Here is a 25,882-nt window from a genome sequence, read left to right as displayed (position 1 = left end):
TAGAACAGCCAGTGGATCTTAGTTACGTCTGCTAAGATCATAGAAAAACGCAGGCAGATTCTTCTTACAAATACTGCCTGAGATATAAAAAACGGCACACTCCGGTATCATTTTAAAATAACAAACTTTTGATTGAAGAATAATTAGTAAAAACTCCAGCTCCTCTCGCGACCTCCTTCTTTGTTGAGGGTTGCAAGAGAATGACTGGATATGACATGTGAGGGGAGGAGCTATATAGCAGATCTGCTTGGGTGATCCTCTTGCAACTTCCTGTTGGGAAGGAGAATATATCCCATAAGTAATGGATGACCCGTGGACTGAACACACTTAACAAGAGAAATGTATGATTTCAGCTTACTGAAAATCTCAGGTAATAACAACTTTATTCCACAAGGGGATTATGGACTTTTTTTTTTTCTTGTGTTCTTGAACAATCTATACTCAGTTACCGAAATTTACTAGTTCTGAAATCCATGTACATCCATACAATAGCGCCTTGAAACCCTCACGGGTGATTAGTTTGCGCTCTATAAGTACCCAATAGATAGATAGATAGATAGATACAAGGTAATCCAGGCATACTGTATATCTAAATTGACATTTTCAGCTACACAACTGCATCCTTGGAAAATCTGTTTACTTTGTAAAGTGGAAAATGTAACCTAACTTGTTTAGCTCTACAGTTTGAATTTGTTGATTGTAATATATAATATATTGCCTTTAAAAATAAAAAAATAAATATTTAACCCCTTAAAGACAAGGCCATTTTTGAATTTCTTTCCCTTAAGGACCAGGGCTATTTTTACATTTCTGCAGTGTTTGTGTTTAGCTCTAATTTTCCTCTTACTCATTTACTGTACCCACACCGTTTTTCTCGCTATTAAATGGACTTTCTAAAGATACCATTATTTTTATCATACCTTATAATTTACCATACATTTTTTTTATAGAATATGATGAAAAAAACACACTTTTTCTAACTTTGAGCCCCAAAATCTGTTGCACATCTACAACCACCAAAAAACACCCATGCTAAATAGTTTCTAAATTTTGTCCTGAGTTTAGAAATATCCAATGTTTACATGTTCTTTGCTTTTTTTGCAAGTTATAGGGCAATAAATACAAGTAGCACTTTGCTATTTCCAGACCAATTTATTTCAAAATTAGCGATAGTTACATCCTTTAGATTGTAAGTTTGCGAGCCTCTCTACCTGTAGGCCACTTTGGCCTAGATTTAGAGTTGGGCGGTAGCCGTCAAAACCAGCGTTAGAGGCTCCTAACGCTGGTTTTGGGCTACCGCCGGTATTTAGAGTCAGTCATTAAAGGGTCTAACGCTCACTTTCCAGCCGCGACTTTTCCATACCGCAGATCCCCTTACGTCATTTGAGTATCCTATCTTTTCAATGGGATATTTCTAACGCCGGTATTTAGAGTCGTGGCTGAAGTGAGCGTTAGAACTCTAACGACAAAACTCCAGCCGCAGAAAAAAGTCAGTAGTTAAGAGCTTTCTGGGCTAACGCCGGTTTATAAAGCTCTTAACTACTGTGCTCTAAAGTACACTAACACCCATAAACTACCTATGTACCCCTAAACCGAGGTCCCCCCACATCGCCGCCACTCGATTAATTTTTTTTAACCCCTAATCTGCCGACCGCCACCTACGTTATACTTATGTACCCCTAATCTGCTGCCCCTAACACCGCCGACCCCTATATTATATTTATTAACCCCTAACCTGCCCCCCACAACGTCGCCGCCAGCTACCTACAATAATTAACCCCTAATCTGCCGACCGCAAAGCGCCGCCACCTAGGTTATCCTTATGTACCCCTAATCTGCTGCTCCTAACACCGCCGACCCCTATATTTATTAACCCCTAATCTGCCCCCCTCAACGTCGCCTCCACCTGCCTACACTTATTAACCCCTAATCTGCCGAGCGGACCGCACCGCTATTATAATAAAGTTATTAACCCCTAATCCGCCTCACTCCCGCCTCAATAACCCTATAATAAATAGTATTAACCCCTAATCTGCCCTCCCTAACATCGCTGACACCTAACTTCAATTATTAACCCCTAATCTGCCGACCGAATCTCGCTGCTACTGTAATAAATGGATTAACCCCTAAAGCTAAGTCTAACCCTAACACTAACACCCCCCTAAGTTAAATATAATTTAAATCTAACTAAATAAATTAACTCTTATTAAATAAATTATTCCTATTTAAAGCTAAATACTTACCTGTAAAATAAACCCTAATATAGCTACAATATAAATTATAATTATATTATAGCTATTTTAGGATTTATATTTATTTTACAGGTAACTATGTATTTATTTTAACCAGGTACAATAGCTATTAAATAGTTAAGAACTATTTAATAGCTAAAATAGTTAAAATAATTACAAAATTACCTGTAAAATAAATCCTAACCTAAGTTACAATTAAACCTAACACTACACGATCAATAAATTAATTAAATAAAATACCTACAATTATCTACAATTAAACCTAACACTACACTATCAATAAATTAATTAAATACAATATCTACAAATAAATACAATGAAATAAACTAACTAAAGTACAAAAAATAAAAAAGAACTAAGTTACAAAAAATAAAAAAAATATTTACAAACATTAGAAAAATATTACAACAATTTTAAACTAATTACACCTACTCTAAGCCCTCTAATAAAATAACAAAGCCCCCCAAAATAAAAAAATGCCCTACCCTATTCTAAATTAAAAAAGTTCAAAGCTCTTTTACCTTACCAGCCCTGAACAGGGCCCTTTGCGGGGCATGCCCCAAAGAATTCAGCTCTTTTGCCTGTAAAAAAAACACATACAATACCCCCCCCAACATTACAACCCACCACCCACATACCCCTAATCTAACCCAAACCCCCCTTAAATAAACCTAACACTAAGCCCCTGAAGATCTTCCTACCTTATCTTCACCATACCAGGTTCACCGATCCGTCCTCGGAAGTCTTGATCCAAGCCTCAGAAGTGTTGATCCAAGCCCAAGCGGGGGGCTGAAGAGTGACGTCCATCCTTGGGCTGAAGTCTGGATCCAAGCGGCAGCTGAAGAACTCCATCATCGGGCTGAAGTCGGAAGTCCATCATCGGGATGAAGTCTTCTATCAAGCCGCATCTTCAATCTTCTTTCTTCTGGAGCAGAGCAGAGCCATCTTCTTTCCAACCGACGCGGATCCAACCTCTTCAACCGACGCCTACTCGCCGAATGACGGTTCCTTTAAATGACGTCATCCAAGATGGCGTCCCTCGAATTCCGATTGGCTGATAGGATTCTATCAGCCAATCGGAATTAAGATAGGAATATTCTGATTGGCTGATGGAATCAGATTGAGCTTGCATTCTTTTGGCTGTTCCGATCAGCCAATAGAATGCAAGCTCAATCTGATTGGCTGATTGGATCAGCCAATCGGATTGAACTTGATTCTGATTGGCTGATTCCATCAGCCAATCAGAATATTCCTACCTTAATTCCGATTGGCTGATAGAATCCTATCAGCCAATCGGAATTCGAGGGACGCCATCTTGGATGACGTCATTTAAAGGAACCGTCATTCGGCGAGTAGGCGTCGGTTGAAGAGGTTGGATCCGCGTCGGTTGGAAAGAAGATGGCTCCGCTCTGCTCCAGAAGAAAGAAGATTGAAGATGCGGCTTGATAGAAGACTTCATCCCGATGATGGACTTCCGACTTCAGCCCGATGATGGAGTTCTTCAGCTGCCACTTGGATCCAGACTTCAGCCCAAGGATGGACGTCACTCTTCAGCCCCCCGCTTGGGCTTGGATCAACACTTCCGAGGCTTGGATCAAGACTTCCGAGGACGGATCGGTGAACCTGGTATGGTGAAGATAAGGTAGGAAGATCTTCAGGGGCTTAGTGTTAGGTTTATTTAAGGGGGGTTTGGGTTAGATTAGGGGTATGTGGGTGGTGGGTTGTAATGTTGGGGGGGGGGTATTGCATGTGTTTTTTTTACAGGCAAAAGAGCTGAATTCTTTGGGGCATGCCCCGCAAAGGGCCCTGTTCAGGGCTGGTAAGGTAAAAGAGCTTTGAACTTTTTTAATTTAGAATAGGGTAGGGCATTTTTTTATTTTGGGGGGCTTTGTTATTTTATTAGGGGGCTTAGAGTAGGTGTAATTAGTTTAAAATTATTGTAATATTTTTCTAATGTTTGTAAATATTTTTTTATTTTTTGTAACTTAGTTCTTTTTTATTTTTTGTACTTTAGTTAGTTTATTTAATTGTAGTTATTTGTAGGTATTGTATTTAATTAATTTATTGATAGTGTAGTGTTAGGTTTAATTGTAACTTAGGTTAGGATTTATTTTACAGGTAATTTTGTAATTATTTTAACTAGGTAACTATTAAATAGTTATTAACTATTTAATAGCTATTGTACCTGGTTAATATAATTACAAAGTTGCCTGTAAAATAAATATTAATCCTAAAATAGCTACAATATAATTATAATTTATATTGTAGCTATATTAGGGTTTATTTTACAGGTAAGTATTTAGCTTTAAATAGGAATAAGTTATTTAATAATAGTTAATTTATTTCGTTAGATAAAAATTATATTTAACTTAGGGGGGTGTTAGGGTTAGAATTAGCTTTAGGGGTTAATACATTTATTAGAATAGCGGTGAGCTCCAGTCGGCAGATTAGGGGTTAATGTTTGAAGTTAGGTGTCGGCGATGTTAGGGAGGGCAGATTAGGGGTTAATACTATTTATTATAGGGTTATTGAGGCGGGAGTGAGGCGGATTAGGGGTTAATAACTTTATTATAATAGCGGCGCGGTCCGGTCGGCAGATTAGGGGTTAATAAGTGTAGGCAGGTGGAGGCGACGTTGTGGGAGGCAGATTAGGGGTTAATTAATATAATATAGGGGTCAGCGGTGTTAGGGGCAGCAGATTAGGGGTACATAGGGATAATGTAAGTAGCGGCGGTTTACGGAGTGGCAGATTAGGGGTTTAAAAAAATATGAAGGTGTCAGCGATAGCGGGGGTGGCATATTAGAGGTTAATAAGTGTAAGGCTAGGGGTGTGTAGACTCGGGGTACATGTTAGGGTGTTAGGTGCAGACGTAGGAAGTGTTTCCCCATAGAAAACAATGGGGCTGCGTTAGGAGCTGAACGCGGCTTTTTTGCAGGTGTTAGGTTTTTTTTTCAGCTCAAACAGCCCCATTGTTTTCTATGGGGGAATCGTGCACGAGCACGTTTTTGAAGCTGGCCGCGTCCGTAAGCACCGCTGGTATCGAGAGTTGCAGTGGCGTTAAATTATGCTCTACGCTCCCTTTTTGGAGCCTAACGTACTGAAAGCCCAGCCATTCTGTGAACTCTAAATACCAGCGGTATTTAAAAGGTGCGGCCAGAAAAAAGCACGCGTAGCTAACGCACCCCTTTGGCCGCAGAACTCTAAATCTAGGCGTTTGTGTTTAAAGTGAACTACTACTGATTGTGCTCAAGAGCAGGGCATTCCTCTCCTTTTGTATAACTCAATTATTGCTCCTTCAACTGTTTTGTACCCCTACTGTACTTGTTTGTGTATGTATTGCATCCCTGTAATGTTTTATTATTACTTGTATAGCGCTGCGTAATCTGTTGGCGCTTTATAAATACCTGATAATAATAATAATAATAATAATAATTGGAACACTGATATCTGTCAGGAATCCCTAAATATCCCTTAACATGTATATATTTTTTTTTTTAGTAGACAACCCCAAGTATTGATCTAGGCCCATTTTGGTATATTTCATGCCACCATTTCACCGCCAAATACGATCAAATAAAAAAAAATTGTTCACTTTTTCACAAACTTTTTCACAAACTTTAGGTTTCTCACTTAAATTATTGACAAACAAGTAATTAGAAGGCGGATAAATGCCGCTGCCCACCACACTTGTATTATGCCCAGCAGTGACAAGGTTAATTAGGTAGGGAGTTTGAAGGGTTCATTTTAGCTTTAGTGTAGAGATCAGCCTCCCATCTGACACATCCCACTCCCTGATCCCTCCCAAACAGCTCTCTTCCCTCTCCCACTCCACAATTGTCCCCGCCATATTAAGTACTGGCAGAAAGTCTATAAGTTTATAAAGTATCCCCCCCCCCCCCTGCCACCCACCACCCTCTCCCAGCACTCTCTCCCACACTTTTTTCAATGCGCCTAGATCGCGGGCCGCCCACCCGCCTCCCTGCAATGGCTCCCACCCACCAATAATATTCTCTCTCTCTCTCTCTAAACAAGCTCCTGCAATGCCCTAAGCAAGTGTTTCTCAAATCCAGTCCTCAAGTACCCCTAACAGGAAAGATTATTATAATTCATGAACTAGTGCACAGGTGAATAATCAGCTGATGGGTGAGACCATGAGCTAGAGCACATGTGAAACAATCAGCTGATGGGTGAGACCATGAGCTAGAGCACAGGTGAAATAATCAGCTGATGAGTGAGACCATGAGCTAGAGCACAGGTGAAATAATCAGCTGATGATGTGTGAGACCATGGTTACTGATCAGCTGATTATTTCACCTGTGCTCTGGTTCAGATATAATGAAAATCTGGCCTGTTAGGGGCATTTGAGGGCTTACGTTGAGAAACACTGCTCTAATCAATGCTTTTATAGTATGTAGCAGGGTAAGGGAAACTCCAAGCTTACTAACAAAATCACACACACACACACACACACACATATATATAATATATAAATATATATATATATACACACACATTTTATATATATATATATATATATATATATATATATATATATATATATATATATATATATATATATATATATATATATATACAGTTGCAAGAAAAAGTATGTGAACCCTTTGGAATGATATGGATTTCTGCACAAATTGGTCATAAAATGTGATCTGATCATCATCTAAGTCACAACAATAGACAATCACAGTCTGCTTAATCTAATAACACACAAAGAATGAAATGTTACCATGTTTTTATTGAACACACCATGTACACATTCACAATGCTGGTGGAAAAAGTATGTGAACCCCTAGACTAATGACATTTCCAAGAGCTAATTGGAGTGAGATGTCAGCCAACTGGAGTCCAATCAATGAGATGAGATTGGAGGTGTTGGTTACAGCTGCCCTGCCCTATAAAAAACACACACCAGTTCTGGGTTTGCTTTTAACAAGAAGCATTGCCTGATGTGAATGATGCCTCGCACAAAAGAGCTCTCAGAAGACCTATGATTAAGAATTGTTGACTTGCATAAAGCTGGAAAGGGTTATAAAAGTATCTCCAAAAGCCTTGCTGTTCATCAGTCAATGGTAAGACAAATTGTCTATAAATGGAGAAAGTTCAGCACTGCTGCTACTCTCCCTAGAAGTGGCCGTCCTGTAAAGATGACTGCAAGAGCACAGCGCAGACTGCTCAATGAGGTGAAGAAGAATCCTAGAGTGTCAGCAAAAGACTTACAAAAGTCACTGGCAAATGCTAACATCCCTGTTAGCAAATCTACAATACGTAAAACACTAAACAAGAATGGATTTCATGGGAGGATACCAAAGAGGAAGCCACTGCTGTCCAAACAAAACATTGCTGCACGTTTACAGTTTGCACAAGAGCACCTGGATGTTCCACAGCAGTACTGGCAAAATATTATGTGGACAGATGAAACCAAAGTTGAGTTGTTTGGAAGAAACACACAACACTATGTGTGGCGAAAAAGAGGCACAGCACACCAACATCAAAACCTCATCCCAACTGTGAAGTATGGTGGTGGGGGCATCATGGTTTGGGGCTGCTTTGCTGCCTGGACGGATTGCTATCATCAAAGGAAAAATGAATTCCCAAGTTTATCAAGACATTTTGCAGGAGAACTTAAGGCCATCTGTCTACCAGCTGAAGCTCAACAGAAGATGGGTGTTGCAACAGGACAATGACCCAAAGCATAGAAGTAAATCAACAACAGAATGGCTTAAACATAAGAAAATACGCCTTCTAAAGTGGCCCAGTCAGAGTCCTGACCTCAACCCGATTGAGATGCTGTGGCATGACCTCAAGAAAGCGATTCACACCAGACATCCCAAGAATATTGCTGAACTGAAACAGTTCTGTAAAGAGGAATGGTCAAGAATTACTCCTGACCGTTGTGCACGTCTGATCTGCAACTACAGGAAACGTTTGGTTGAAGTTATTGCTGCCAAAGGAGGTTCAACCAGTTATTTAATCCAAGGGTTCACATACTTTTTCCACCTGCACTGTGAATGTTTACATGGTGTGTTCAATAAAAACATGGCAACATTTCATTCTTTGTGTGTTATTAGTTTAAGCAGACTGTGATTGTCTATTGTTGTGACTTAGATGATGATCAGATCACATTTTATGACCAATTTGTGCAGAAATCCATATCATTCCAAAGGGTTCACATACTTTTTCTTGCAACTGTATATATACCTCAGGCTGTTATGGCTCTTTGAACCAGAAGTACGGCTTCTTGTCGAATTGAGATATTATTTGTCTTGATATATTGAAATTAAAATCAATTATTTGACGGATAAAAAATGCCTGTGAGTGCCCTTCTAAACATAAACAATATTCACACAATATTGAGGATTGCACCCAGGTCTTGAATACACTGTATTGGTTGCTAGGCCACCGGCTAATTGATATATAGTTTATATATATATACACACATACATACATACACACATATATATATATATATATATATATATATATATATATATATATATATATATATATATATATATATATATTCATTTTTAGTTTAAAAGGAACATAAAATAACAGTGGGAAAATGTTCTGATGCATTAAGACACTTGATTTTTGCATATTGCTTGAATAGACTTATGGGTTTGATTCCAATCTTTACCTATACGGTTTATCATAGTTTTTCAGCTTCCAATCCGTGTTGTTTAAGTTCTGAGTAATAACAGCATTTCCGTATTGGGAAAAGTTTGGATCTTATTTGAGCAGGTAGTGGGAAAATTGCCAATGCAATGCATTGAGAAGCAACAGCGGCCACAATCAATAAAATGGACACATCAAATTCAACACACAAATTGACACGTTTGCAATTATTTCAAGATGACTTGAATAATTGTATTATCTTGCGATATACATATAATTACCAAGGGAAAGAAAAGTGCATCCCCTAAGCCACAGCTTTCCAAACTTTTCATGTTGGTGACATTTTTTAGACCTACATCATTTCGTGACACAGTAATTCAGTTGTACCAGCAAACAGGAGGTTAAACTAATTTGTTTTAAGAGATATGGACACATACATAAATGATTTAATAACAAATTGTATTTACAAGTAACAGTAAGTATGTGCAAGAATTAAAAAAGGTTTAATAACACCAATAGCTACTTACTATTTTGATTGGATATATAAGGTTGATGGGATGAACACAGTTTCTGAACATTTGGTGGAATATTAGATAAAGACACTCGCATTTCATCATCAAGCATTGTAAAGCTTGCCCTTCCTATCCATATATCAAGAGCAGGAGCGGCAATGCATTACTGGGAGCTAGCTGCAAAAAAACCAAAACACTTTGACTTCTGACTTCAGCTCAGCGTTTAAGCTGCCACCTTCAGAGTTCTGCGAGTCTGACTGACTACTGCCCGTGCTGCAAACGCCCTGCTGTCTCACTCACTGACTACACATGCAGTCACAAGCTGATTGAGGAGACTACACGTGCAGTCAGGAGCCAATGTGCCGCCAAAACCACTAATAGGAATAGTTTCAGTTCCCGCTGAGCTGCGCCAATAGGCTAAGATGATCTGTGACCCACTAGGTATCAATCACGAGTCAACCATGTGACTAGCAGTAGCAGGCAGGCGGAAAGTTGGAAACCAAAAAATAATGTTTTAAACATGTGTGCTGAAGCAAGGACACACCTACACACTGCTGCCGACACACTAATATGTCACGACACACACTTTGGAAAGCACTGCCCTAAGCACTCAAAGAAATAGCTACAAATCCATGCCTCTACCCCACAAAAACTGAAAAATAGCAGGTTCTCAATATTAAAAAATAACTTTTATTATAACTAAATTAAATTAAATTCTTTTGTTTAAAAACACTTAAAAATTACTAGTGAGTCCTATCCAGAATACCACACAACAATCAGATTCAAGATATCATCCTAATATATATATATATATATATATATATATATATATATATATATATATATATATATATATATATTTGCATACAAAGAGAGAAGCTCTCTACCAGGAACGAACAACAGCTCAGTGGCTTGTTCTATGGCGATTTACCACCCGGAAGCAGCCTCTTTTAGACCAGTGTGCTTTTCACAGAAGAAAACTTTCCTGAAGTATATCAGTCTGATCCCGCCAAGTAAGGTCAGTCCAGCCCCGAAATACCAGGCAATTCTCCTCTGAACAAGGAACATGACAACCCCAGACGATCGTTTCAGCCTCCTATGGGCCTCGTCAGTGAGGTGCAGCCACATTCCTCTAAGCACACTGGGCAAGGAGTCCACGTCTGGTTTCCCCCATCACCCATAGGGAGACTTCCCCAGGGTCATAATAATTTGCATACAAAGAGAGAAGCTCTCTACCAGGAACGAACAACAGCTCAGTGGCTTGTTCTATGGCGATTTACCACCCGGAAGCAGCCTCTTTTAGACCAGTGTACTTTTCACAGAAGAAAACTTTCCTGAAGTATATCAGTCTGATCCCGCCAAGTAAGGTCAGTCCAGCCCCGAAATACCAGGCAATTCTCCTCTGAACAAGGAACATGACAACCCCAGATGATCGTTTCAGCCTCCTATGGGCCTCGTCAGTCAGGTGCAGCCACATTCCTCTAAGCACACTGGGCAAGGAGTCCACGTCTGGTTTCCCCCATCACCCATAGGGAGACTTCCCCAGGGTCATAATAATTTGCATACAAAGAGAGAAGCTCTCTACCAGGAACGAACAACAGCTCAGTGGCTTGTTCTATGGCGATTTACCACCGGGAAGCAGCCTCTTTTAGACCAGTGTGCTTTTCACAGAAGAAAACTTTCCTGAAGTATATCAGTCTGATCCCGCCAAGTAAGGTCAGTCCAGCCCCGAAATACCAGGCAATTCTCCTCTGAACAAGGAACATGACAACCCCAGACGATCATTTCAGCCTCCTATGGGCCTCGTCAGTGAGGTGCAGCCACATTCCTCTAAGCACACTGGGCAAGGAGTCCACGCCTGGTTTCCCCCATCACCCATAGGGAGACTTCCCCAAGGTCATAATAATTTGCATACAAAGAGAGAAGCTCTCTACCAGGAACGAACAACAGCTCAGTGGCTTGTTCTATGGCGATTTACCACCCGGAAGCAGCCTCTTTTACACCAGTGTGCTTTTCACAGAAGAAAACTTTCCTGAAGTATATCAGTCTGATCCCGCCAAGTAAGGTCAGTCCAGCCCCAAAATACCATGCAATTCTCCTCTGAACAAGGAACATGACAACCACAGACGATCGTTTCAGCCTCCTATGGGCCTCGTCAGTGAGGTGCAGCCACATTCCTCTAAGCACACTGGGCAAGGAGTCCACGTCTGGTTTCCCCCATCACCCATAGGGAGACTTCCCCAGGGTCATAATAATTTGCATACAAAGAGAGAAGCTCTCTACCAGGAACGAACAACAGCTCAGTGGCTTGTTCTATGGCGATTTACCAACCGGAAGCAGCCTCTTTTAGACCAGTGTGCTTTTCACAGAAGAAAACTTTCCTGAAGTATATCAGTCTGATCCCGCCAAGTAAGGTCAGTCCAGCCCCGAAATACCAGGCAATTCTCCTCTGAACAAGGAACATGACAAGCCCAGATGATCGTTTCAGCCTCCTATGGGCCTTGTCAGTGAGGTGCAGCCACATTCCTCTAAGCACACTGGGCAAGGAGTCCACGTCTGGTTTCCCCCATCACCCATAGGGAGACTTCCCCAGGGTCATAATTATTTGCATACAAAGAGAGAAAGCTCTCTACCAGGAACAAACAACAGCTCAGTGGCTTGTTCTATGGCAATTTACCACCCGGAAACAGCCTCTTTTAGACCAGTGTGCTTTTCACAGAAGAAAACTTTCCTGAAGTATATCAGTCTGATCCCGCCAAGTAAGGTCAGTCCAGCCCCGAAATACCAGGCAATTCTCCTCTGAACAAGGAACATGACAACCCCAGACGATCGTTTCAGCCTCCTATGGGCCTCGTCAGTGAGGTGCAGCCACATTACTCTAAGCACACTGGGCAAGGAGTCCACATCTGGTTTCCCCCATCACCCATAGGGAGACTTCCCCAGGGTCATAATAATTTGCATACAAAGAGAGAAGCTCTCTACCAGGAACGAACAACAGCTCAGTGGCTTGTTCTATGGCGATTTACCACCCGGAAGCATCCTCTTTTAGACCAGTGTGCTTTTCACAGAAGAAAACTTTCCTGAAGTATATCAGTCTGATCCCGTATATATATCAGAGAATAGAACAGTATGGGTATTTATCCCCATTACAGTGTGTAACACGATACAAAAGATCCCTTTGCTCCTATCAGAAGCTATTAGTCCTCCTCATAGGAACAAAAAGTGATTGGTCGAACTGTTACTTTCATATTACCCCACTGTAATTATATAAACATGGTGGGTATTCCTGTGCTAATCTCAAGGCAGTTTATGTAATATAAAAAAATACATACATAATATAGTTACATAATATAGTTAATATAAGTGGCCCTGGTAGGATGCGAAATGCGCGTCAGGCATTTCTAATGTAGTTCTCTCTATACCAATTGAAAACAAAAGAGTGCAACAGCACTACACTAGTGTGGGGGAGATGCTATTATCAAATGGATATATTTCCTTAGCTTGAGTGCTTATGCATGAATTAACTAGAAGGACAGAATCAACATAGAAGTTGAAAAAGTATGCATTTCTTTAGCACTTCATTCTCCCCATATAGGTTTATGATTAGAACACCATTGGTAGGATGAAGTTGGTGATTTAAATTAAAATTTAACCTTTATTAGTTTCGTTAAAAAACAGAACACACAACATAAAGAGTTAAAAAATACAAAAAGTTGGGGCCAATAGAACGAGTTTATCAAATGACTCAGTACAGTTAACCGTATTATTCAATTTAAGAGGTGTGAGAATCTGGTCACATTGCTATATAAATAATAAGGAGATGGAATGTATTGAAATCTCCTAAGAGAGGACAGATGGATATAGTATGTGTTAGTTTTTTCTGAGTATCAATATGACTCAGTAAATAGGTTAGGTACTTCTAAGTTTATCAAGTTGGTAATCTTAAGTCTATTATATTTTTCTCTTATTTAGAGTAGTACTATAAATAATGGTAAGAAAAAATTATGCTCAGATAGATGAGCAATTATTTATGAAAATAAATGTGAGTGAAGTACCCAGATTTTATACTTTTGGTTGCTAGATGTCTTTTGTCATTGGCTCATATGCTTAGATTACCTTGTATCTGCAATCAGTACTTAGGTTTAAATTATTGTCTGGAAATACAAAATAGTAGACATATACTGATTCACAGTCTGTTAGTTAGCTTTATTGACAGTCTGATGTCTTTTGTCATTGGCTCATGTGCTTTAGATTGCTTTGTGCCTGCAATCTGTACTTTGATTTCAATTATTGTCTGGTAATATAAGATAGTTGACACTGACTGATTCTCAGTCTGTTAGTTAGCTTTATTGGCAGTCTGTCGCTCTCAGAAGGTGATGTAACTTATTGTATGTATGGTGTGTGCTAGATTTTTTGTACTTAGTTAGAATTGTAACACTTTATATAGGGGAGTGCTGGCCGAATTGCTTTAAATATATAATGTATTGTAACTAGTAAGGTTACATAAACAAATTGTATCAATATTCAAGGTTCCATGTGAACCTTTTTTAACAAAGGAGATTATAATTACAGCCTGATTATTCCCTAAGGGTGTAGCCCTTAATGTTGAATATCTATGGTTACCAATGCATATAATGCCAAATAATTTCTGTATTTCTCAAGTAGCGGCTGATGTCAATTGATAACTATATAAAGTTCTCATCTGGATACATAGATTCAACCTAGAGTACTGTGAAGATATTGAATTATATTGAGGCTGTGGATTCTCTAGAAAGCACTCTCACATACGGTGTTTGTAGGTAGATACATAATAAAGCTTATTTATGTATCGCTTTAAAATTAAGGCGAAAGCTATTAGCCCTGGACACACACTTCAATCATTCAAATTCACAACTCCATTAAATTAAATTCTAAAAATAACTTCCAAGCATAACACAGATTCCCACTAGGTTAAGTTACATACAGTCTTGCTGTAGCAAGTTCTATTTGTCTTACAGATTAGAAATGACTCGTTCTTATATATAGTAAGTTGAACAGCGATATTGCTAGTTTTTAGGCGGCCCAAACTAAATGCTTAGTTTAAAAAATAATGGGGGTTGAAAGAGGTTCAACACCCTCCCCTGACATGTTTCGCCGACCTAATAGCGGCTTTTTCAAAGGTGAGTGCGCGCTCGTGCCGTCGGGTGTTTTATCACCTAAGCTCCACCCTGATTTACAATCTCGAGCCAATCCGGGCCATCCTAACTCGAGGAGGCGCGGCAGTCGGAATTGTGCAATGTTATTGTAAACAGGATTGGTTGCTGGAGATATTAGTAGGTTTAGAAATGGAAAAACGGATGTATGTTTATTATGAATAGAAATATTATGAATAGAAAAAGTATATATACTTGTTTTTAATCTTTCCCAATAGGTGCATGATTGGGGTATGATGAAAATAAATACACTGAAATAGCGATTCTATATTGACGTCTATATACTAATCCATATTTGTTATATATTAGTTAATATTCAGACTTGAGAGGTTATTAATTATAAAAAGGTCAGGTTATATGAAAAAATATATATATTTAACCCCTTAACGACCGAGGACGTGCAGGGTACGTCCTCAAAAAAAAGGCAGTTAACGCCTGAGGACGTACCCTGCACGTCCTCGGTGTGGAAAGCAGCTGGAAGCGATCCTGCTCGCTTCCAGCTGCTTTCCGGTTATTGCAGTGATGCCTCGATATCGAGGCATCCTGCAATAACCATTTTTAGCCATCCGGTGCAGAGAGAGCCACTCTGTGGCCCTCTCTGCACCGGACATTAACGGCTAAGTTCGTTGGTGGGTGGGAGCCGGTGTGGGAGGTGGGTGGCGGCCATCGATGGCCTTTGTGATGCGGAGGGGGGCGGGGACGACCGGGGGGACGCGCACAGACGCGCGCACGTGCACGGGGAGGCCGGGCGGGCGCGTGCACGGGGAGGGAGCGGGTGGGAACCACTACGCTACAGAAATTTTTTAGTTAGAAGTGGGGATCAAAGGGGTAATTATATTTAATTGGTGATCGGTTTGGCTGGTGGGGTATTGGACTGTGGGGGGGGGAAGCTACACTACAGAAACAAATAAAAATAATAATAAAAAAACCCATTTTTATTTGCAAACTGGGTACTGGCAGACAGCTGCCAGTACCCAAGATGGCCCCAATAAGGCAGAGGGGGAGGGTTAGGGAGCTATTTTGGGGGGATCAGGGAGGTTGGGGGCTAAGGGGGGACCCTACATAGCAGCATATGTAAATATGCTAAAATTTTTTTTTTTTTTTTTTTTTTTTAATACCATTTATTTTAGTACTGGCAGACTTTCTGCCAGTACTTAAGATGGCGGGGACAATTGTGGGGTGGGGGAGGGAAGAGAGCTGTTTGGGGGGGATCAGGGGGTGGGATGTGTCAGGTGGGAGTCTGATCTCTACACTAAAGCTAAAATTAACCCTGCAAGCTCCCTACAAACTACCTAATTAACCCCTTCACTGCTGGCCATAATACACATGTGATGCGCAGCAGCATTTAGCGGCCTTCTAATTAGCAAAAAGCAACGCCAAAGCCATATATGTCTGCTATTTCTGAACAAAGGGGATCCCAGAGAAGCATTTAAAACCATTTGTGCCATAATTGCATAAGCTGTTTGTAAATAATTTTAGTGAGAAACCTAAAGTTTGAAAAAGTGAACAATTTTTTTTTATTTGATTGCTTTTGGCGGTGAAATGGTGGCATGAAATATACCAAAATGGGCCTAGATCAATACTTGGGGTTGTCTACTACACTACACTAGAGCTAAAATTAACCCTAGAAGCTCCCTACATGCTCCCTAATTAACCCATTCACTGCTGGGCATAATACACGTGTGGTGCGCAGTGGCATTTAGCAGCCTTCTAATTACCAAAAAGCAAAGCCAAAGCCATATATGTCTGCTATTTCTGAACAAAGGGGATCCCAGAGAAGCATTTACAACCATTTATTCCATAATTTCATGAGTTGTTTGTAAATAATTTCAGTGAGAAACCTAAAGTTTGTGAAAAAAATTGTGAAAAAGTAAAAAATGTTTTTTATTTGATCGCATTCGGCGGTGAAATGGTGGCATGAAATATACCAAAATGGGCCTAGATCAATACTTTGGGATGTCTTCTAAAAAAAAATATATACATGTCAATGGATATTCAGAGATTCCTGAAAGATATTAGTGTCCCAATGTAACTAGCACTAATTTTGAAAAAAAGTGGTTTGGAAATGGCAAAGTGCTACTTGTATTTATGGCCCTATAACTTGCAAAAAAAGCAAAGAACATGTAAACATTGGGTATTTCTAAACTCAGGACAAAATTTAGAAACTATTTAGCATGGGTGTTTTTTGGTGGTTGTAGATGTGTAACAGATTTTGGGGGTCAAAGTTAGAAAAAGTGTGTTTTTTCCATTTTTTCCTCATATTTTATAACATTTTTTATAGTAAATTATAAGATATGATGAAAATAATGGTATATTTTGAAAGTCCATTTAATGGCGAGAAAAACGGTATATAATATGTGTGGGTACAGTAAATGAGTAAGAGGAAAATTACAGCTAAACACAAACACCGCAAAAATGTAAAAATAGCCTTGGTCCCAAACGGACAGAAAATGGAAAAGTGCTGTGGTCATTAAGGGGTTAAATAGTGACATATATGCTATTAGTTTATGCCTAAATCATATAATGGTTGTGTTCTATACAGAATAAATTAATTATATTCCCTAAATGGTGTAATATGTATTATCTAAGTGAAAGAATTATATGTGGTGATAAGAGATGGAGGATGTGATGTAAACTTAGATTTAAGTGCATAAAAACTTAGCTAGGTGATCACAAATAAGGAATAAAGGGAGAAAACTGTGACTTAATTATGAAAGAAAGATGTGTAGGTACGTGAGAACTAAATGAAGGATAAGAAAGTCAATTGGACTACTCTAGTGATATACATCGGTGTAGATAAACATTCTACAATTGAGGTGATCACGGATTGGGGAATGTGGATTTTGCTAAAGGGGGAAGAAAAGGTGCTGGTATAGAATAAATAATGCTGGGATTACTTCTAATTATTAAAAAATAAAAATAAGAGTGGTAATGATGATAAAAAATAAATAAAAAGTATATGGAGGGGGTAAAGAAAGATTTGCGATTATAGTTATATCTCATAATTATATATTAATTTAAATTATATGTTTTAATATACTTCTATACGTGAAAAAAGGGGATTCTCTATAAATAATTTATATTCCCTCTATTAGTGAACGTGAACTTGATTGTATTTATATAAGGTGACAAAAAACAGAAATGTGGTACAAGGATAGGGGTGGGGGGAGAAAAAAATTTAAAAATAGAAAAACTGAATATGAAGATGAAAATATCATTAGACAATACAATCATGTGGGAATTAATATCAACAGATTAGTAGTAGTAACTTGTATTAAAAAAATTGTTATTATTATTAAATATAAGAAGATTGAGTTTATCTACTAGAACACCATTCCTGTGTGACCAGGCTGGATTCAATGAATATAGTCACTAAACTATTGTGTTAATGGTTGATTTAAATAAACATGGAATAATTATTTAATTCGTTCATTCCTTTGGGATATACACAATCCATCAGATAGATCCATTTGGTTTCCATTTTAAGGAGTGAATTCTCCAAATCACCCCCTCTCAGCCCCAATGATATCTTGTGTATGCCGTAACATTGCAATTCTGAGGTCTTAGATTGATGGTGTTTCATAAAGTGTGACGCTACAGAAGTAATTTTTTTGTCTTTGGACAAATCTTTAGATGCATTCCTGATATTACGGAGATGTTCCATGACACGTGTGTGTAGTTTTCTCGTCGTCATACCTATATAGGTCTGCGGACAGGTACATTGTAGAGCATAAATAACTCCCATGGAATTGCAACTGATGTACATTTTTATGGGGTGTTGGTTGCCAAATCTGTCAATGATGGTCTTTTTCTTGTTGATCATATGAATGCATGTGGAACAGCTACCGCAGGCAAATGATCCCTTTTCCGTTGCTCTCCGCTGGGGATTTTTCTTGATGTAATGACTTGGAGTGAGTAATTCTTGTAAATTACACAATCGTCTGTATCCAATGTCAGGTTTATCCCCAATAAATTTCGCTAGATTTCCATCTAGTTGTAATAGATGCCAATTTTTTCGAATTATATCTGCAATCTGGTTAGACTGATCATTGTATGTCAATATTAGACGTGTGTTTGATATGCTCTGCTTTTGGCTTTCCGAATAGATCTTCTGCTGTATCCTCTGGTCAGTAATCTCTTTTCTAGTTCTGATGCTCTGATTTTGAAAGTTGCCTCGTCAGAGCAATTCCGTCTCATTCTAAGAAATTCACCTACTGGTAAGGACTTGGTGGTATTAGTTGCATGGGCACTTGTGGTATACAGAACATTGTTTGTGGCAGTTTTCTTCCTAAAGAGATCAGTGCTTAGACATCCATTATTTTCTTTGTGGATTCGTAAGTCCAGAAAGGAAATTTCAGTTTGGCTTTTTTCATAGGTTAGCCTGATATTCAGATTGTTTTGATTCAGTCTTGATAGAAACATTTCGAGGTCAATTTGAGTGCCTTCCCATATGAACATGACATCATCAATATATCTTATCCATAAGGGGATATTTTGGATATATTGATCATTGGTGTCTGTGAATACGTTGGTTTGCTCCCACCAGCCAAGGAACAGGTTGGCATAGGTGGGAGCCCAGGCTGTACCCATGGCGGTACCCTGTGTTTGGAGATAGAATTTGTTGTTGAACAAAAATAAATTTTTGGTAAGGACAAATTGTAATAGATCCATGACGAATTGATTGTGTTCATCCCTTTCTGCACTGTCCATATTCAGAAAGTGTCTAACTGCATTAAGACCTTATTTATGATTAATGCTGGTGTAAAGTGATTCCACATCCGCAGTCACTAATCAAGCATTTTTGGAGATTTTAATACCTTCCAGTTGTTGCAATACTTCCATCGTGTCGCGGACATAGGATGGGAGTTGCGTCAGAAATTGTCTCAATCTGAGATCAATATAAATGCTTGCCTTCTCTGTAAGATTTTCATTGCCAGAGAGAATGGGACGACCTGGGGGTTGTTTCTGATTTTTGTGGATCTTAGGGATAAGATAGAATGTTGCTATTTTAGGGTGCGGAATGGTCAGGGATTTTCTTTCTTTACTGGTGATAGTACCATTTTTCTTAGCCATCTAAATCAATGTATTATATTGTTGATGGAATTGTATCATAGGATTTCCCCATAATTCCTTGTAACAATCTCTGTTTTGGAGTTGTGTGATAGCTTCTTTTACATACATTTCTTCTGGCCATATCACAATGTTTCCACCCTTATCCGCATTCCTGATAATCACATCTTCCCAATCCGTGATCACCTCAATTGTAGAATGTTTATCTACACCGATGTATATCACTAGAGTAGTCCAATTGACTTTCTTATCCTTCATTTAGTTCTCACGTACCTACACATCTTTCTTTCATAATTAAGTCACAGTTTCCTCCCTTTATTCCTTATTTGTGATCACCTAGCTCAGTTTTTATGCACTTAAATCTAAGTTTACATCACATCCTCCATCTCTTATCACCACATATAATTCTTTCACTTAGATAATACATATTACACCATTTAGGGAATATAATTAATTTATTCTGTATAGAACACAACCATTATATGATTTAGGCATAAACTAATAGCATATATGTCACTATTTAAATATATATATTTTTTCATATAACCTGACCTTTTTATAATTAATAACCTCTCAAGTCTGAATATTAACTAATATATAACAAATATGGATTAGTATTTAGACGTCAATATAGAATCGCTATTTCTGTGTATTTATTTTCATCATACCCCAATCATGCACCTATTTGATCTCGCATCCATTGGGAAAGATTAAAAACAAGCATATATACTTTTTCTATTCATAATAAACATACATCCGTTTTTCCATTTCTAAACCTACTAATATCTCCAGCAACCAATCCTGTTTACAATAACATTGCACAATTCCGACTGCCGCACCTCCTCGAGTTAGGATGGCCCGGATTGGCTCCAGATTGTAAATCAGGGTGGAGCTTAGGTGATAAAACACCCGACGGCGCGAGCGCGCGCTCACCTTTGAAAAAGCCGCTATTAGGTCGGCGAAACATGTCAGGGGAGGGTGTTGAACCTCTTTCAACCCCCATTATTTTTTAAACTAAGCATTTAGTTTGGGCCGCCAAAAAACTAGCAATATCGCTGTTCAACTTACTATATATAAGAACGAGTCATTTCTAATCTGTAAGACAAATAGAACTTGCTACAGCAAGACTGTATGTAACTTAACCTAGTGGGAATCTGTGTTATGCTTGGAAGTTATTTTTAGAATTTAATTTAATGGAGTTGTGAATTTGAATGATTGAAGTGTGTGTCCAGTGCAAATAGTTTTCGCCTTAATTTTAAAGCGATACATAAATAAGCTTCATTATCTATCTACCTACAAACACCGTATGTGAGAGTGCTTTCTAGAGAATCCACAGCCTCAATATAATTCAATATCTTCACAGTACTCTAGGTTGAATCTATGTATCCAGATGAGAACTTTATATAGTTATCAATTGACATCAGCCGCTACTTGAGAAATACAGAAATTATTTGGCATTATATGCATTGGTAACCATAGATATTCAACATTAAGGGCTACACCCTTAGGGAATAATCAGGCTGTAATTATAATCTCCTTTGTTAAAAAAGGTTCACATGGAACCTTGAATATTGATACAATTTGTTTATGTAACCTTACTAGTTACAATACATTATATATTTAAAGCAATTCGGCCAGCACTCCCCTATATAAAGTGTTAGAATTCTAACTAAGTACAAAAAATCTAGCACGCACCATACATACAATAAGTTACATCACCTTCTGAGAGCGACAGACTGCCAATAAAGCTAACTAACAGACTGAGAATCAGTCAGTGTCAACTATCTTATATTACCAGACAATAATTGAAATCAAAGTACAGATTGCAGGCACAAAGCAATCTAAAGCACATGAGCCAATGACAAAAGACATCAGACTGTCAATAAAGCTAACTAACAGACTGTGAATCAGTATATGTCAACTATTTTGTATTTCCAGACAATAATTTAAACCTAAGTACTGATTGCAGATACAAGGTAATCTAAGCATATGAGCCAATGACAAAAAGACATCTAGCAACCAAAAGTATAAAATCTGGGTACTTCACTCACATTTATTTTCATAAATAATTGCTCATCTATCTGAGCATAATTTTTTCTTACCATTATTTATAGTACTACTCTAAATAAGAGAAAAATATAATAGACTTAAGATTACCAACTTGATAAACTTAGAAGTACCTAACCTATTTACTGAGTCATATTGATACTCAGAAAAAACTAACACATACTATATCCATCTGTCCTCTCTTAGGAGATTTCAATACATTCCATCTCCTTATTATTTATATAGCAATGTGACCAGATTCTCACACCTCTTAAATTGAATAATACGGTTAACTGTACTGAGTCATTTGATAAACTCGTTCTATTGGCCCCAACTTTTTGTATTTTTTAACTCTTTATGTTGTGTGTTCTGTTTTTTAACGAAACTAATAAAGGTTAAATTTTAATTTAAATCACCAACTTCATCCTACCAATGGTGTTCTAATCATAAACCTATATGGGGAGAATGAAGTGCTAAAGAAATGCATACTTTTTCAACTTCTATGTTGATTCTGTCCTTCTCTCTATACCAACTTCTGTAATTATATTATGTATGTATTTGTTAATATTGCATAAGCTGCCTTGAGATTAGCAGGGGAATAACCAGCATTTTAAAATAATTACAGTGGGGTAATATGAGAGTGTAGTTGTTCACCAATCTCTTTTCTTTCTTATTTTCCTCTGATTTCTCTTACAAATTGACAAATACAACATATTTACAAACTGTCCCTTTGCAAAAGAAGGGTGGAAAGTTAGGAAAGAGACTGCAATGTGTGTAAAGTATGCAGGGAAGAGAATAGATATTACATTGTAGTTGTGTGTGTAGACATAGGGAGATCAGTGTATGTTTGTATGTTTTCATGATTATAACAGAGTATACCATTTTCAGCAACTTTCCAATTTACTTCTATTATCAAAGTTGTTCCATGCTCTTGGTATCCTTTTTTAAAGAAGCAGCAATAAACTAGTGCAGAACTACATTTCCCATGATGCTGAGGCACTCTATAGTCCAGTCGAGCATCATGGGAAATGTACGTATTTCTGAAACATCTGAAGTACCAAGGTTCACTGTCTCTGCACTATTGGGAACTAACTGAACACATCAGTGACAAGAGGCATTATGTGGAGCCACCAATCAGCAGCTAGCTCTCAGTTGTGCACTACTGATCCTGGGCCTACTTATGTATGCTTTTCAACAAAGGATACCAAACGAACAAAGCAAATTCGATAATAAAAGTAAATTAAAGTTGTTTAAAATTGCATGTTCTGATGGAATCAGGAAAGGTTAACGTTGAATTTGCTGGAATATGAAACCCCACATTTCTTTTATGATTCAGATAGAGTGTAAAATAAAAACAATTACATTTATTTCTATTATCAAATGTATTTTGTTCTATTGGTCTCCTTGATGAAAAACAGGTAGGAAGGTTTAGGAGCATGCACGTATCCAGAGAACTATATGGCAGCAGTTTTGCCTGAATCATTTTAATGATATACAGTGTAAAAACACTAGATAACAGCAGTGCCTGAGACACGTGCACTTCCTACCTAAGTAGCCACTTCAAAAAAGAGTACCATGAGAACAAAACAAATTTGATATTTGAAGTCATCAAATTATTTTAATGGTAAACTCTGTCCAATGCATGGAAGAAAAATGTTGTGTTTCATGTCCCTTTAAAGCACAGATTGATTAGGACCCCTGGATGTTTCATGTTAGAATTTTCTTTAACGCTTAGCGGAACTCACCAGTTACTTCTATAATAATTTGTTCTTGTGAGATCCCGAACGGGTTTGAAGCATAGCAGATGTAGGTTCCATCATTGGAAGATGTCGCTTTTGAAATGACAATTGTGCTTTGATCTGCAGAGTAAATGATGTCAGCTGTAGGGAAGTCCCAAGTATAGCTTGCTTTGGGATAGGCATCTGCATGACATGTTAGGTTGACAGTATCTCCTTTTTTAATATTTGTAGAGGGGTTTATTTGTATACTTGGTTTGTCAGGAGGATCTAAAAGGTAGGAAAGAAATAAAAACATAATAAATGGGTAAAATTGAAAAGGGAGCATATAATATAAAAGGCAGTCAACAAGGATGTCAAATACATGAAAGTTATGGGGAGCAAAGGACAATTTATAATTTCAGAAGTAAAGCTATAGTAACATATAGATGGTACATCAGAAGTTATAAAGGGGCATATTTATCAAGTTATTTATCAACCTGTCCGCCTGCTCTGAGGCGGCGGACAGAAATCAATCAGATCCAATGCAATCGGGTTGATTGACACCCCCTGCTAGCGGCCACGAATCTGCAGGGGGCGGCATAGCACCAGCAGTTCACAAGAATTGCTGGTGCAATGATAAATGCAAAGAGCGTATGCTGTCGGCATTTATCGATGTGCACCGGACATGATCTGTAATATCGTATCGTGTCCGCTCGCACATTAATAAATAGGCCCCAAAGACATTTTATATAGAGGTTATAGAGACAGCTCATGTGGGGCAATATGGAGATTATAGGGGGTTGTATGGGAGTTATAATGAGGATTTGTACAAAGCAGTAAAATCTGATCTGTGGTCAGGTGACATGAAACCAATTTCTTTTCATGATTCAGATAGAACACACAATTTTAAACAACTTTCCATTTTACATCTATTATGAATTTTGCTTTATCCTCTTGGTATTTGTTGAACACTACTGGGAGCTAGTTGAACATGCTAGTAAGTCAATGGCAAGAGGCAAATGTGTGCAGCCTCCAATCAGCTCTCAGCTTCTAAGTCTCCCTAGATATGCTTTTCAATAATGGATACCAAGAGAACTAAGCAAATTATATATTAGAATTAAATTAGAAAGTTGTTAAAAATGGAGTCATGAAAGAAAATGTAGGTTTTGTGTCTCCTTAAAGGGACATAAAGCACGTTGAGATCAATGCATATCCTAAAAGGGCTAATTAATTAAAAACAGTTTGCATTTTGTTTTTTTAATTGCTGGCAAGTATTTTAAAATCATTTTCAAAAATAAGCAAAATGAATTACATAGCTAAGCTGCCTGAGCAGCCAACTCCACCCCCCTTATCAGTGTTTAGACACAGGCATTGTATTTCAACTGAGTTCACAGCTTCTAGGCATGCTCCAGCAGATAATCCCTATGCACTTTCGCATTATACCAAAAAAACAATAAACATAGATACAGCCATAGAAGGAAATGTGTTTGGGGTGGAGCTACAGCTTTACAATTCAGAAGCTAAAAAGAAAAGGTTAATGTGGAGGCACTGCAGTATAAATTTGCAGGTAAAGTAATTAAAGGGCCATAATACCCAAATGTTTAAACACTTGAAAGTGATGCAGCATAGCTGTAAAAAGCTGACTAGAAAACATCACCTGACCATCTCTATATAAAAAAGAAAGATACTTTATCTCAAAAGTTCCTTAGGAGCCACATCCCATTGTAAAGGATTTCTAAGCAGCATATCAGTATGTCTGTCCTGGGACAGCTGAAAGGATGAGCCTCGTGCACTCTCATGTTATTTCCCTATTCAGTGTTACAATGAAATCTCATGAGAGTTAAGTCAAATGTCATGAAATCACAGTAAAAGAGTTCATGACCTCAGCACTGCCGATGTTGATTGGCTGCTGTTCATTTCTTCATTTTTTTTTTTTTACCTGCAGCTGGGAGCAGCTTAGTATAACTTTTTACACAGAACTTACTCTGCTGAGCTGAGGAGATTGTGAGGTAAAATATCTTCCTTTTTTACATAGAGATGCTTAGGTGATATTTTCCTGTCAGCTTTTTACAGTTATATTGCATCAGTTTCAAGTGATTTAGCATATGAGTATTATGTCCCTTTAAAGTACATATTATTATATTTTGTCTCTATTCCAACTTGTTTTATGTCCCTTTAACTGCTATAAAATGTTTGCTTAGGCTTAGCATCTGATCTGTGGTCTGGGCATTTAGATAGCATAAAATGTTTGCCGAAGCTAAATTGAGATAAAACTATTATAACATTTGCTTAATTCTCTTGGTATCATTTGTTGAAGGAGCAGCAATGCACTATTGGTTTGTAACTGAACACATGGGTGAGGCAATGACAATCGGTATATACAGTCGTATGCAAAAATTTAGGCACCCCTGACAATTTCCATGATTTTCATTTATAAATAATTGGGTGTTTGGATCAG

General features: G+C 38.1%; 1 protein-coding gene across 1 annotated transcript in view; it reads right to left on the bottom strand.

The window, feature by feature from the left end:
* The window catches only part of LOC128664597 (carcinoembryonic antigen-related cell adhesion molecule 5-like), a 175,729-nt gene that overhangs the window by 47,703 nt on the left and 102,144 nt on the right, over positions 1–25,882 (bottom strand). The window contains exon 6 of the mRNA XM_053719415.1: positions 23,452–23,712. Coding sequence (XP_053575390.1) covers positions 23,452–23,712 — 261 coding nt within the window. The remainder of the gene's footprint in view (positions 1–23,451; positions 23,713–25,882) is intronic.

This window comes from Bombina bombina, chromosome 6 (genome assembly GCF_027579735.1).
Source record: "Bombina bombina isolate aBomBom1 chromosome 6, aBomBom1.pri, whole genome shotgun sequence".
Lineage (NCBI taxonomy): Eukaryota > Metazoa > Chordata > Amphibia > Anura > Bombinatoridae > Bombina > Bombina bombina.
The sequence above is the reverse complement of the archived record's forward strand: the minus strand, read 5'-3'. Positions and strand labels throughout refer to the sequence as shown.